The sequence below is a fragment of the Entelurus aequoreus genome, linkage group LG22 (assembly GCF_033978785.1).
Source record: "Entelurus aequoreus isolate RoL-2023_Sb linkage group LG22, RoL_Eaeq_v1.1, whole genome shotgun sequence".
In the NCBI taxonomy this organism is placed as follows: Eukaryota; Metazoa; Chordata; class Actinopteri; order Syngnathiformes; family Syngnathidae; genus Entelurus; species Entelurus aequoreus.
The window spans coordinates 23,249,314-23,263,692 of record NC_084752.1 but is presented as its reverse complement, the minus strand read 5'-3'; the positions used below and the strand labels follow the sequence as shown (position 1 = coordinate 23,263,692).

At 39.8% G+C, this 14,379-nt stretch overlaps 1 protein-coding gene across 5 annotated transcripts in view; it reads right to left on the bottom strand.

Annotated features, from left to right (window-relative positions):
• crebbpa (CREB binding protein a) overlaps positions 1 to 8,573 on the bottom strand; it is an 86,770-nt gene extending 78,197 nt beyond the window's left edge. For 4 of the 5 annotated variants that reach the window (XM_062032791.1, XM_062032793.1, XM_062032794.1 and 1 more), the window contains exon 1: positions 7,730 to 8,573. In XM_062032791.1, the coding sequence (XP_061888775.1) occupies positions 7,730 to 7,817 (88 nt within the window). In that variant the 5' untranslated portion in view covers positions 7,818 to 8,573. The remainder of the gene's footprint in view (positions 1 to 7,729) is intronic. The other variant, XM_062032795.1, reaches the window with a different exon arrangement.
• Positions 8,574 to 14,379: the final 5,806 nt, after the last annotated feature.

Genomic DNA, 14,379 nt, shown 5'->3' with positions numbered 1-14,379 from the left:
GCAGAAGGCGGGGTACACCCTGGACAAGTCGCCACCTCATCGCAGGGCCAACACAGATAGACAGACAACCTTTTACAATCACATTCATTCATCCATCCATCCATCCGTCTTCATTCGCTTATCCGAGGTCGGGTCGCGGGGGCAGCAGCCTAAGCAGGGAAGCCCAGACTTCCCTCTCCCCAGCCACTTCATCCAGCTCCTCCCGGGGGATCCTGAGGCTTTCCCAGGCCAGCCGGGAGACAGTCTTCCCAACGTGTCCTGGGTCTTCCCCGTGGCCTCCTACCGGTCGGACTTGCCCTAAACACCTCCCTAGGGAGGCGTTCGGGTGGCATCTTGACCAGATGCCCGAACCACCTCATCTGGCTCCTCTCGATGTGGAGGAGCAGCGGCTTTACTTTGAGCTCCTCCCGGATGACAGAGCTTCTCACCCTATCTCTACGGGAGAGCCCCGCCACCCGGCGGAGGAAATTCATTTCAGCCGCTTGTACCCGTGACCTTGTCCTTTCGGTCATGACCCAAAGCTCATGACCATTGGTGAGGATGGGAACGTAGATCGACCGGTAAATTGAAAGCGTTGCCTTCCGGCTCAGCTCCTTCTTCACCACAACGAATCGATACAGCGTCCGCATTACTGAAGATGCCGCACCGATCCGCCTGTCGATCTCACGATCCACTCTTCCCTCACTCGTGAACAAGACTCCGAGGTACTTGAACTCCTCCACTAGGGCCAATTTAGTGTTACCAATCAACCTATCCCCAGATGTGTGTCTTAGGGAATACAAATAATATAAAAATAATATTTAAATAAGAAACACTAAACGTTAAAAGTATATCAAACAAACCTTTAACGGTGTGGTTACTGCAAAAACTTGTGAATTCTTTGGCTCTGCGCCCTTTTACTGGAGTGTGTGGTACTTTTGGCGTCTTTTTTCATAAAATCTTGCACTCTTCCGCAATTCTTGATTACCTCTCGAGAAACTCTGTAGAAACGTTTATCCTTTTCGTGATTTAAAAGGTTAATACAGCCGAAAACAATGCTAACATAGGACATTTTTCTTTTAAAAAAACACGTATTCAATGAGCCGGACGTGACATCATTTTGAATCCAAGCAATACATTATACTACTTGAATTTGTACTCACGTAAAAAGGCCTTTGCCATGGCGGTGCACCATATTCAGTTACTGTAAATTAGGGGAAACCCTGAATAGATTTCCATGATTAGTGTCTGTTTACAACTCTACATCATCAGTGTGATGCACCAAGTGTGTCTGTCTTTTCTACACTTTTCAATATACCAAACGTCCATCACATCCTAGGTTGGTAAATAATATTGTTTTCCAATTGGCCTGTACAGGTCTTGACTCCCATTTTTTTTTGTGATCGTGCAGCATTTATTTCATGGCTGGCCCAATAAAACGATATCAGTAAATATCGCAATAGACATGTAAATGAATATCAATAAAAAAATGTGTTTGATAAAACGTTCTATATTTTGTTGCATGGACAAAAGGCGCTCACGGTCTGGTCACCTAGCAAAACAGGAAGTGATCAGTGAGCAATGGGAGGGAGACGCTAAACACCCAACCGTGTAACAGTATCAGCTAGCAAGTTTGGTTACGCCATCTTGCTGTCAATTCTTTGTATGTAGTGAAAAGAGAAACTAAAAATGAGTGCTGCAGAGAGCAAAGAAATTGTCGATAAAATAGGAAGTCACCTCGACAGTATAGCAGTTTTTTTCAATCTTTTCAAACCGTAGTCCTTCGCCGCGCACATCTTTTCTTTTCAACATTCGGATGTACGGAAACAACAGGTAGGAACTAAAGTGCAAGACTGTATGAATAAAATAAATAACATACAACAAATGTGCTACTTTGAAATAATAATTTGGTCCAAAAATATTTAAGCAATAATTACTGCATAACAAATTCATTTCCATACCTAACGACTAACAGACCAAATTACCTGTTACACAGTAAACCTGCAACAACAACAAAAAATTCTAAGGTTTCTCTGTTTACATTTATACAATTTGCACTATTTGGTTTGTGGTTTTAGAATTTTGTTGTGTTTTCACTGATTGTGTTGACATTTTCTTTTCTGCCTTGATATCTAAGGGGATTATAGTCAGAGAAAGGTTACATTTGATATAAAAATGTTAACATTTAATGTACTTTTGTCCTGGTCCATATTTTCCATAGGTCATAAAAATTATAATTATCAATATCGATCAATATAAAAAATTGTGATTTATCGTGAAAAAGATTTCAGCCATATCGCCCAGGGCCTAGATTTTATATTATTGCTGTGTTTAGAAGTTGGTGCCTGTTTGTTAATGAATACTTAGGCCTATTGCGCTATTGTATTAAAACGTTGGTCCTTATGGTGGTACTCGGAAAGCAGAGTTTTTTCTTAGGTGGTACTTGTTAAAAAAAAAAAAATTGAGAACCACTGCAGTAGATTGTGTAAACTCCAACTGATTAAACAGTCGTGGTCAAAAGTTTGCATACACTTGTAAAGAACATAATGTCATGGCTGTCTTGAGTTTCCAATTATTTTTACAACTCTTATTTTTTTGTGATAGAGTGATTGGAGCACATACTTGTTGGTCACAAAAAACATTCATGAAGTTTGGTTCTTTTATGAATTTATTATGGGTCTACTGAAAATGTGACCAAATCTGCTGGGTCAAAGGTATACATACAGCAATATTAATATTTGGTTACATGTCCCTTGGCAAGTTTCACTGCAATAAGGTGCTTTTGGTTAACCTGACTCTCACCAGATCCTTTCGCTGAGCTCCACACAAGGATCTGGGACTTCTCAATAGGAGATGTATTTCAGAAGGCGAGGCCTTGTAAAAAAAATAATTGTATGTGATTGGATAAACCACTTGTCCGTTATCTTGAATGACGTGCTACTTCAACCATCCATCCATCCATTTTCTACCGCTTATCCCTTTTGGGGTCGCGGGGGGTGCTGGAGCCTATCTCAGCTCTTCAACCACTCACATCGAAATCAACCCGTGACGCTGATGAGAGCGACGCTGGGAAATCCAAAACAGAACAGCCGACATATTGGATAACGACAGAGCGAAAAGTTAATAAATGCCCTTCAAAACCGTTCTCTGTTCACCTTTTAAAGAATTAGTATTCGATAGATTCAACAAAACAGTTGCAATAGCAGAATCAATGTCATACCCAGCAATATGTTTGGAAGACAAAAGGTGAGGACTGAGAATTTCCCATCAGTGATTAATAAAGTATTTCTGATTCTGATTTAATCCCAGGAACACCATTCCTACCGTCAAGCACAGTGGTGGTGGTAGTATTATGCTCTGGGCCTGTTTTGCTGCCAATGGAACTGGTGCTTTACAGAGAGTAATTGGGACAATGAAAAAGGAGGATTGCCTCCAAATTCTTCAGGACAAGCTAAAATCATCAGCCCGGAGGTTGGATCTTGGGCGCAATTGGGTGTTCCAACAGGACAATGACCCCCAAACAAACGTCAAAAGTAGTAAAGGAATGGCTAAATCAGGCTAGAATCAAGGTTTTAGAATGGCCTTCCCAAAGTCCTGACTTAAACGTGTGGACAAGGATGAAGAAACAAGTCCATGTCAGAAAACCAACACTTAGCTGAACAGCACCAATTTTGTCAAGAGGAGTGGTCAAAAATTCAACCTGTAGCGTGTCAGAAGCTTGTGGATGGCAACCAAAAGTGCCTTATTGCTGTGAAACTTGCCAAGGGATATGTAACCAATTATTAACATTGCTGTATGTATACTTTTGACCCAGCACATTTGCTCACATTTTCAGTAGACCCATAATGAATTCATAAAAGAACCAAACTTCATGAATGTTTTTTGTAACAAAACAAGCATGTGCCCCAAAAATTGAGCTGTTTGGCCACAATACCCAGCAATATGTTTGGAGGAGAAAAGGTGAGGCCTTTAATCCCAGGAACACCATTCCTACCGTCAGCATGGTGGTGGTAGTATTATGCTCTGGGCCTGTTTTGATGCCAATGGAACTTGTGCTTTACAATGAAAAAGGAGGATTACCTCCAAATTCTTCAGGACAACCTAGAGGTTGGGTCTTGGGCGCAGTTGGGTGTTCCAACAGGACAATGACCCCAAACACACGTCAAAAGTGGTAAAGGAATGGCTAAATCAGGCTAGAATTAAGGTTTTAGAATGGCCTTCACAAAGTCCTGACTTAAACGTTTGGACAATGCTGAAGAAACAAGTCTGTGTCAGAAAACCATTACTTAGCTGAACCGCACCAATTTTGTCAAGAGGAGTGGTCAAAAATTCAACCTGAAGCTTGCCAGAACCACATTATTGCAGTGAAACTTGCCAAGGGACATGTAACCAAATATTAACATTGCTGTATGTATACTTTTGACCCAGCACATTTGCTCACATTGTCAGTAGACCCATAATGAATTCTTAAAAGAACCAAACTTCATGAATGTTTTTTTGTGACAAAACAAGCATGTGCTCCAAAATTGAGCTGTTTGGCCACAATACCCAGCAATATGTTTGGAGGAGAAAAGGTGAGGCCTTTAATCCCAGGAACACCAATCCCTACCGTCAGCATGGTGGTGGTAGTATTATGCTCTGGGCCTGTTTTGCTGCCAATGGAACTTGTGCTTTACAGAGTAAATTGGGACAATGAAAAAGGAGGATTACCTCCAAATTCTTCAGGACAACCTAGAGGTTGGGTCTTGGGCGCAGTTGGGTGTTCCAACAGGACAATGACCCCAAACTAGAGATGTCCGATAATGGCTTTTTTACCGATATCCGATATTGTCCAACTCTTAATTACCGATACCGATATCAACCGATATCGATATATATACGGTTGTGGTATTAACACATTACAGTGTTTCCCATAAACTGCCAAGATACCTGTGGCGGTGGGGGCGTGGATATGGGCGTGGCTATGGGCGTGGTCACCATGACATCATCGAACAATTTGCATAATTTACTACAATGATATGATTTTCTCTAAAAAGGCTCAAAAAATGTATACTTACTAATTAATAATAACAGTTTTGTTTTAAACGTCCATCCATCCATCCATCCATCCATTTTACAATATAATTACACCACTTTATGTACATATTTATATACAGATTTGAACAATAAGTTATTCACTGAAATATATTTATTAATTGTGGTTCTTACAAAAAATATATCTTTTAAAATATAAAAGCTAAAATGTCTCTTAAAGCTCTGCCCCTTTAATTAGTGCATACTAAATAATTTAACTTTAGCCTACTACTGCAACCATATTATTTACCAGCAACATAAAGTGAAACAGAGGCAGAGGTGTCCTGCCACAGTCAGTAACAAATAAACAGAAAACAGTAGTGGTCAAATACAAATAAGGCAACAAGAGAAGTATCCTACACTTCTCTTTTGTAAAGTAAATCTGAACAGCCTATATGGGCATCTACATCAACTATATGATTTGCCTAAGAAGCTGGAAAGGACAAAAAAAAAAAAAAAAAATGTTTGGTTTTTTTTTTAATTTGTGACGGACGTAATTCTTTCATGGCGGGCCGCCACAAATAAATGAATGCGTGGAAAACACTGCATTATTATGCCTAATTTTGTTGTGATGCCCCGCTGGATGCATTAAACAATGTAAGAAGGTTTTCCAAAATAAATCAACTCAAGTTATGGAAAAAAATGCCAACATGGTGCTGCCATGTTTATTATTGAAGTCACAAAGTGCATTTTTTTTTTTATTCTTATTGTAATATTTTTCTATTCTGTTGCCATTTATACCCCCATTATTTACTTTTCACTTTTTAAATTCGATCTCAATTCTGTATACTGCTGCTGGAATTTTAATTTTCCAGAGGGAACTCTCCTGAAGGAATCAATAAAGTACTATCTATCTATCTATCCAAACAGCAGCTTGGAATTTGGGACATGCCCTCCCTGAGAGAGACTATGAGGAGGTTGAGGTGGGCGGGGTTGCGGGTAGCGGGGGGGTTTATATCGTAGCGTACCGGAAGAGTTAGTACTGCAAGGGATTCTGGGTATTTGTTCTGTTGAGTTTATGTTGTGTTACGGTACGGATGTTCTCCCGAAATGTGTTTGTAATTTTTGTTTGGTGTGGGTTCACAGTGTGGCGCATATTTGTAACAGTGTTAAACTTGTTTATATGGCCACCCTCAGTGTGACCTGTATGGCTGTTGACCAAGTATGCCTTGCATTCATTCGTGATGAGAAAAGCCGTTAGATATTATGTGACTCGGACGGCACGCACGAAAAGGAAATGCCTTTAAGGTTTATTGGCACTCTGTACCTCTCCCTATGTCCGTGTACACAGCTGCGTTTTAAAACGTCATACATTTTACTTTTAGAAACCGATACCATAATTATGAAACCGATACAGATAAATTCCGATATTACATTTTAAAGCATTTATCGGCCGATAATATCGGCAGGCCGATATTGGACAACCTACCCCAAACACACGTCAAAGTGGTAGAGGAATGGCTAAATCAGGTTAGAATGAAGGTTTTAGAATGGCCTTCCCAAAGTCCTGACTTAAATGTGTGGACAATGCTGAAGAAACAAATCCATGTCAGAAAACCAACACTTAGCTGAACCGCACCAATTTTGTCAAGAGGAGTGCTCAAAAATTCAACCAGAAGCTTGCCAAAAGCACCTTATTGCAGTGAAACTTGCCAAGGGACATGTAACCAAATATTAACATTGCTGTATGTATACTTTTGACCCAGCAGATTTGCTCACAATTTCAGTAGACCCATAATAAATTCATAAAAGAACCAAACTTCACAAATGTTTTTTTGTGACAAAACAAGCATGTGCCCCAAAAATGGAGCTGTTTGGCCACAATACCCAGCAATATGTTTGGAGGAGAAAAGGTGAGGCCTTTAATCCCAGGAACACCATCCCTACCGTCAGCATGGTGGTGGTAGTATTATGCTTTGGGCCTGTTTTGCTGCCAATGGAACTGGTGCTTTACAGAGAGTAAATTGGGACAATGAAAAAGGAGGATTACCTCCAAATTCTTCAGGACAACCTAGAGGTTGGGTCTTGTGCGCAGGTGGGTGTTCCAACAGGACAATGACCCCAAACACACGTCAAAAGTGGTAAGGGAATGGCTAAATCAGGCTACAATGAAGGTTTTAGAATGGCCTTCCCAAAGTCCTGACTTAAACGTGTGGACAATGCTGAAGAAACAAGTCCATGTCAGAAAACCAACACTTAGCTGAACCGCACCAATTTTGTCAAGAGGAGTGCTCAAAAATTCAACCAGAAGCTTGTGGATGGCTACCAAAAGCGCCTTATTGCAGTGAAACTTGCCAAGGGACATGTCCTGAATGTTTTTTTGTGACAAAACAGGCATGTGCTCCAATCTCTCTATCACAAAAAAACAAGAGTTGTAGAAATGATTGGAAACTCAAGACAGCCACGGCATGATGTTCTTTACAAGTGTATGTAAACTTTTGACCGCGACTGTACATCGGCGACAGTCGCTGCAATTATAACAGGCGCCGACGGAATTACGACAATGCTGTAAACGCCAGTCACGGACGTTACTCCCAAACATTCCAATACACATCGACGGCCTGTCAACATGGGAGCCCAAACCGCATGCATGTCAACATAAATGATCAAAAGACAGTTATTGCACATATTTAAACAGACATGGACGTTTAAAAAAAAGGGGGTGGGGGCCCTTTACCTGGTCCATCGGACGCTGACAGGGCAGGTGAATTCAGTTTGGGCCGCTTAGAGCTCGGAGGTCCGACGTCCAGCAGGTTCTCAGCCATGGTTCTCCAACTGCTCAGTTTAGACGATAACCGAGATTATAGTTGGATTATAGTCGGGCTAGCACATTAGCACGCCTGCTAACGTCTGCTAACTGACAAATAGCTAGCTTAAAACGCCTGCTATAAGCTAAATTAACAGCTAGCGCTTTAGCTCCTCCGTGGTGCGTGTCTTCAAAAGAGATGCAACAGCGCCCCGCTTCGCCACCGCCATTCAACCCATGATAACCCAACACCCAGCACCCACATTATTAGCATTAAATCAAGAAAATGAAAAGCTCCCCCATGCACGGCTCCAACTCCCCCAGGCGTCAATCCAATGAGGTCAGGTATAGTGCCGCATTCCGATGAAAAGGTCGTAAATTCTAGATGTTCAAAGTACTCATTTTGCGTGACGTCATATTTTTTCATGCAAAAAATAAAAATAAAAATGCGAGAGGGTCCAGATGGCATAAAAAAAACAAGTTGTTTTGCACTTCCCTTCACAAGTCACGATCCCAACCTGCGAAGCGTAAACAATACTGCCGCCGCACTCTGAAGGGGGGGGATCGGATATACCGACCACCGAGCCGACTCCCGTTTTTCCGCACAAAATGCCGCCGAGGTGATGATAAGGTTGCGTTTTCGGGGGGCGGGACGCTGTCATAAAGCAGCAAGGATGGTTAATTTCAACGTAAAAGCCAATTTGGGGCCGAAATCCCAATTCCGAGCCACAACAAGATGGCGGCCGTTGATTCCTTCGATACAAAAAAAAAGTTTTTTTTCTTTTTTCTTTCCCAGATCGGCGGGGGGAGGGGGGGAGGGGCCGCACAATCACGCCCTACGTCAGGCACTACTCGCCTTCGCCAGTGGGGGCGCTGCAGGACCACATTGCAAATGATTACACGTCGTGTATTTGCAATCTTTTTTTTTTTTTTTTTTTTATATCCAATTATAAATAAAAGTGTATTTCTGGCGTTGTCATCCTTGTCCGGACAGAAGGGTGACACGGCAGTGCGGCTGGATCAAAAGAGATGTCGTAGACCAGGGGTGTCCAAAGTGCGGCCCGGGGGCCATTTGCGGCCCGCAGGTAATATTTTAACGGCCCCGTGGCACATTCTAAAAGTACGATTAAAAAAAATTAACATAAAAAGTGGAATAAAAGAGCAAACAGGTGAAATGTAACATTAAAATGTTTCTTTCTTTAAAAAATAATAATGAATCAAAATCAATGTCATTATGAATTATTGACCTATTCAAGGCTCCAATTACGTCATTAAATATTACACTTTGAGACATTTTTTGGGGGAAAACGTTGCATATTTTGTGTTTGCCATATAAAAAACTAAGCTGTTTTTTTTTTTTAACAAGGGCCTAAAACAAACAAACAAAAAACATTAACAACAATAAAAGTTATAATTGACGGATGGATCTGAAGTTGATCTTGAGACTATTGTGTTAAAAGTTTTTAAAAAAGTACCTTTATTTTTTAATACTTTACTGAGCAGGACCCTTTTGGATCCCCAATAATATTAGTGGGACTTTTTTTTTTTTTGAGTGTCATTGCTCAAAAAATAATAATGAATCAATGTTGTTATGAGTTATGCTATGAGCGCCAATTATTATATAATCTCAAATATTCCACTTTAAAATGTTATTGGGGGAAAATATTGCATATTTTGTGTTTTTTCCATAAAAAAAACAGGGTTTTCTTTGACAAAAAGAGCATACAGCGTAAATCTTTAAAAAAAAAAAAAATTATATTGACAGATAGACCTAATGTTGATCTGGAGATTTAAACCTTGGATAATAATAATAATACTAAATAATGACACATTTTAAATATTTTTTTTACCTAAACCCTTTGGGGTCCCCAGGATCAAGCCTGAGTGGAGGCCTAAATGTATATTTTTTATACATATATTGTATTGGTTTTTAAAATAAAAAATATCAAAATGGCCCCCGCTTGCTTTGATATTTCAGTGTGCGGCCCTCAGCGGGCAAAGTTTGGACACCCCTGTCGTAGACCCAAAAAGCTGCTTTATTACAAGCAAGAGCCTCATTTTAAACAGGACTGTGGTACCTGGAGGAATCTTAGCCCAAAAAATGGAGGATTCCTAGCTGGAGAAGCTAAACCATCAGTTTATATATTCCTTCTTACGGCGTGGCGCGGTTGGGAGGGTGGCCGTGCCAGCAACCTTGAGGGTTCCTGGTTCGATCCCCACCTTCTACCAACCTCGTCACGTCCGTTGTGTCCTTGAGCAAGACACTTCACCCTTGCTCCTGATGGGTCGTGGTTAGGGCCTTGCATGGAAGCTCCCGCCATCAGTGTGTGAATGTGGAAATAGTGTCAAAGCGCTTTGAGTACCTTGAAGGTAGAAAAGCGCTATACAAGTATAACCCATTTACCATTCTTTGTCCGTCTGGGTGTGTGTGCTAAGTCAGGACAGCACCACCTGACCATAAAAGGAGATATTCGTGTGTAAGTGTCTGGAAAACAACTGCTTTAAGTCATAACTTAAATGTTGGCGTTGAGCTAGACAGGTTGTCTCCTCTCAAGGATAGGGCTATCACTTTTGCATTCCGAAGTCCCAATTAGGGCCTCCTTCCTACAGGAAGTGATCCAATTCACCTGCGAATATCAAATTTAGGGGCCTTATCTATTTATGTGCTCAAACTGAAAAACCATTGTTTACTCAAACTTGAAGGTTTGCTTTCTCCAAGTTGAATATGAACATTCACCATATGTAGAACATAAGTAGGACTAAATATAAAACGGCAATTTATTACTTGTACATTTGTTTTTGGTTATATTATTTCTTACATTTTACATTCACACGTTGACAAATCATCCTAAAAAAAATTATAATTCTTCTCTACTAAAGAGGAAGAATATAACCTTGAGAGAGAAATCTAATTCAAAATTTGTATGCACGTACAACACTTAGAACCTTCAGCATATCAGTATGTGGAATTAAAATATGGAATGGATTAAGTAAAGAAGTTAAACAATGTACAGATATGATCCAGTTTAAAAGGTTGTTCAAATGAATAGTGCTTACAAAGTACAAAGAAGAATTTGGAGAAACACTTTCAACCTTATTGAAAATGGGATATTCTTAATCTTAATATGTTTATCATGACTGACTTAATTATCTAGTACAAAACTGCTGTATTAATCATTCACAGTTGTCATTGTGCTACAAAAAGAAGTCAGTAAATAAACGCTCGGAAGTGGGAAAGTGGTAGGATCAAATACGCTTTGTTTCTTCCTACTCCTTTTCGGACATGACGTAAAGTGAAATGATATGAAATTGTGTGATGTATTATGCTGTTAAGTGTGTTCATGTTCGACATAAACTAAAGAAAGAAAGAATCAATTTTGGAGACCATGAGAGTATTTAAAAAAATAATAATAATCAAAATATAGAACAAATAGAAAGCATAGTTATAGTGTACACAGCTATTTTTTTTCTGCTTGGTTTATTTCAATCATACTGAAAAATAAAGAGTAACAAAAATCATAACACTCAAAACGCAAATAGGCACACATTGAATCAGCTGTGAGAATAAGTGTCTCGTTTTCATAGTTTTCTGACAATAAAATCGGACACCATGCACATGTATAAAAACATAATTATGTGTCATTAACTGCATATGTACAAACATTTGAGTTTTTTTGTGCAAATGTGTACAGATTATGAACTTGTGTTGATATATGATAATGGCTAATGTGCACAAAACATACATAATACATCTTATGAGCATTAAACAGACACAAAAGGAATAGGAATCTCTCTTTTTTTTTTGACCCAGTGTAATAAAAAAATACATTTTACAGTCTGATTTATATCCAGGTGTGTTCAACAGAATGGGATTGTGTTGCAAGTGCTGGTAAAAAGTAATTTACTCTATGCTTCTTTATTCTTCTTGACCCAACCAAACATGACAAGATGGCGCACAACTGAAGGATTACTTCGCTTTCTCTGCAAAAGTCAAATACTGTACATCTTGTGATGCATGCATTAATAATCAATACACCTGTGGGACAGGACGAATCCAATACATTCTTATTTAACGTGTGTTGAAAAGAGCCAAATAAACAGTATGGCGCAAAATCAAATATAAACCATGTAGTGTTTCTAACATCCATCCATTTTCTATTGCTTGATCCTTTTGGGGTCGTGGGGGGTGCTGGAGCCTATCTCAGCTGCATTCGGGCGGAAGGCGGGGTACACCCTGGACAAGTTGCCACCTCATCACAGGGCCAACACAGATAGACAGACAACATTCACATACTAGGGCCAATTTAGTGTTGCCAATCAACTTTCTAACAATAATGTTTGAATATTTAATTAGGTCATATACTGTATGCATTTAAACCAGGTTTTCTATCAACAACATCAATATTGTGTGAAAATGACAAAACAGGAGTCATTCGGCGCCAATAAAATGGATGTAATATGGTACTTCAGATTTGGCCAAGATATGAAAACAGATATTGAGTTATATTCTGCAAAAATGCTAAATGAACTGACACATAAAAGTGACAGTAATAAATCAAAGTAGATACAACTTATCTTTGAATCCATAAAGCACTTTGTGTGACTAATTTTGCCTTTTTTATACTGCAGAGATATCGTACAGGCATTGTACTGGCAGACGTGTTTGAACAACACAAGGGCAAAGACTTCTAATAATGTTTTGCTGTCACTTGCTCCCACACATGTTGTGTAAAGCATTTAACCGTATGCACACATCTAACCCTTTAAGCCACTAGATGCACCGCAATCACTCCAACACCTGTAGTAGATTGATTTCTTTTTGTCTCCTACTGATATCTGCATTACTGACTTCAAGGAAAACTCATTTTTACTTAGAATCAAGTGCATTTAAAGCAACATGTAAATACATTAAATGGTATGCAGCTAATGCCACAAAAAAAATTATATCAATGTCGGTCATTTATCAAAAGAAATGTAGATGTATTTGCGTGAAAAGCACAAATGCATTTAACATACAATGGTACCTCAGTTTTCGGGACCTACACTTTGTTTTCGCATTGCCCGACATTGCAGGCAATGTTTGTTTGCATTAAATGATTCCTCGGAATCGAGTGCTTAATGCAGTGTTTTTCAACCACTGTGAGATGCAGTCTGGTGTGCCGTGGGAGATCATGTAATTTCACCTATTTGGGTTAAAAATATATTTTGCAAACCAGTAATTATAGTCTGCAAATTATGTGTTGTTGAGTGTCGGTGCTGTCTCGAGCTCGGCAGAGTAACCATGTAATACTCTTCCATATCAGTAGGTGGCAGCAGGTAGCTAAATGCTGTGTAGATGTCGGTTCGTCGTGATCATAATATGAAGACGACAGCAAGAGGCAGCGTGCAGGTAAAAAGGTTTCTAATGCTTAAACCAAAAACGAACAAAAGGTGAGTGCCCCTAAGAAAAGGGGAGGGCTATGTAGAACGAAACTAAAACTGAACTGGCGGCAAAGTAAACAAAAACAGAATGCTGGACGACAGCAAAGACTTACAGCGTGGGGAGCAGAGAAGGCGTCCACAAAGTACATCCGTACATGACATGACAATCAACAATGTCCACACAAAGAAGGATGAAAACAACTGAAATAGTTTTGATTACTAAAACAAAGCAGGTATGGGGAATAGCGCTCAAAGACAGGAAAATACCAAAAAAGCAGGAAAAGCCACCAAAATAGGAGCGCAAGACGAGAACTAAAACACTACACACAGGAAAACAAAAAAAAACCTCCAAATAAGTCATGGCGTGATGTCACAGGTGGTGACAGTGCACCTACTTTGAGACAAGAGCTATATCGATGCATGCTTGGTTATGGTTTAAAGTCATATCCAACAATAGCTACGACAACGTTTTATTGTCTACTGAGTTTCATTTCTTAATGATTTCTGCTGGTGGTGTGCCTTTGGATTTTTTTAATGAAAAAAATGCGCCTTGGCTCAAAAAAGGTTGAAAAACACTGGCTTAAGGAACCTCCAATAGTGAGGATTTTTGGATTTACATTTTTTCTTATGGGAAAAATTGCTTGGGTTTTAGTCCGATTCGGTCTTCGTCTAACCTTTTGGAAGGAATCACTGCCCTGAAAACCGAGGTACCACTGTACCGCCATCTATTGACACGCTAAAAGCAAAAACTACCCACAAATGCACTTATACCTTTCGGCACCACAACACAATCAGCTGGTTTAGGTTGCACTGCACCTAAAGATCACACAATTAAAGTGGCACAATATGAAGTATTTATACAGTGGAGCCCCCCCACCCTCAATAAAGAGGCTGTGTCCCACACTTTGAACAACAAATCAATTAGACTGATGACAGTAAAACATACTGAAATATGGAATAAATATAACTGAGACTGACCAATGAGTTTTTGTGTGTATCTAAGGCAACAAATGGAAGGTCTGTGCTTCGATGCTCCATGTGAACCGCCGTGATTGTCCCACTTGATGTGATATTCCTCTCCACACAAAACCTGTTCAATACCACACATTTTGCCTTGGTTTGTGGAGATGATTTTCTTTGTACAGGTGAAACTCAAATGA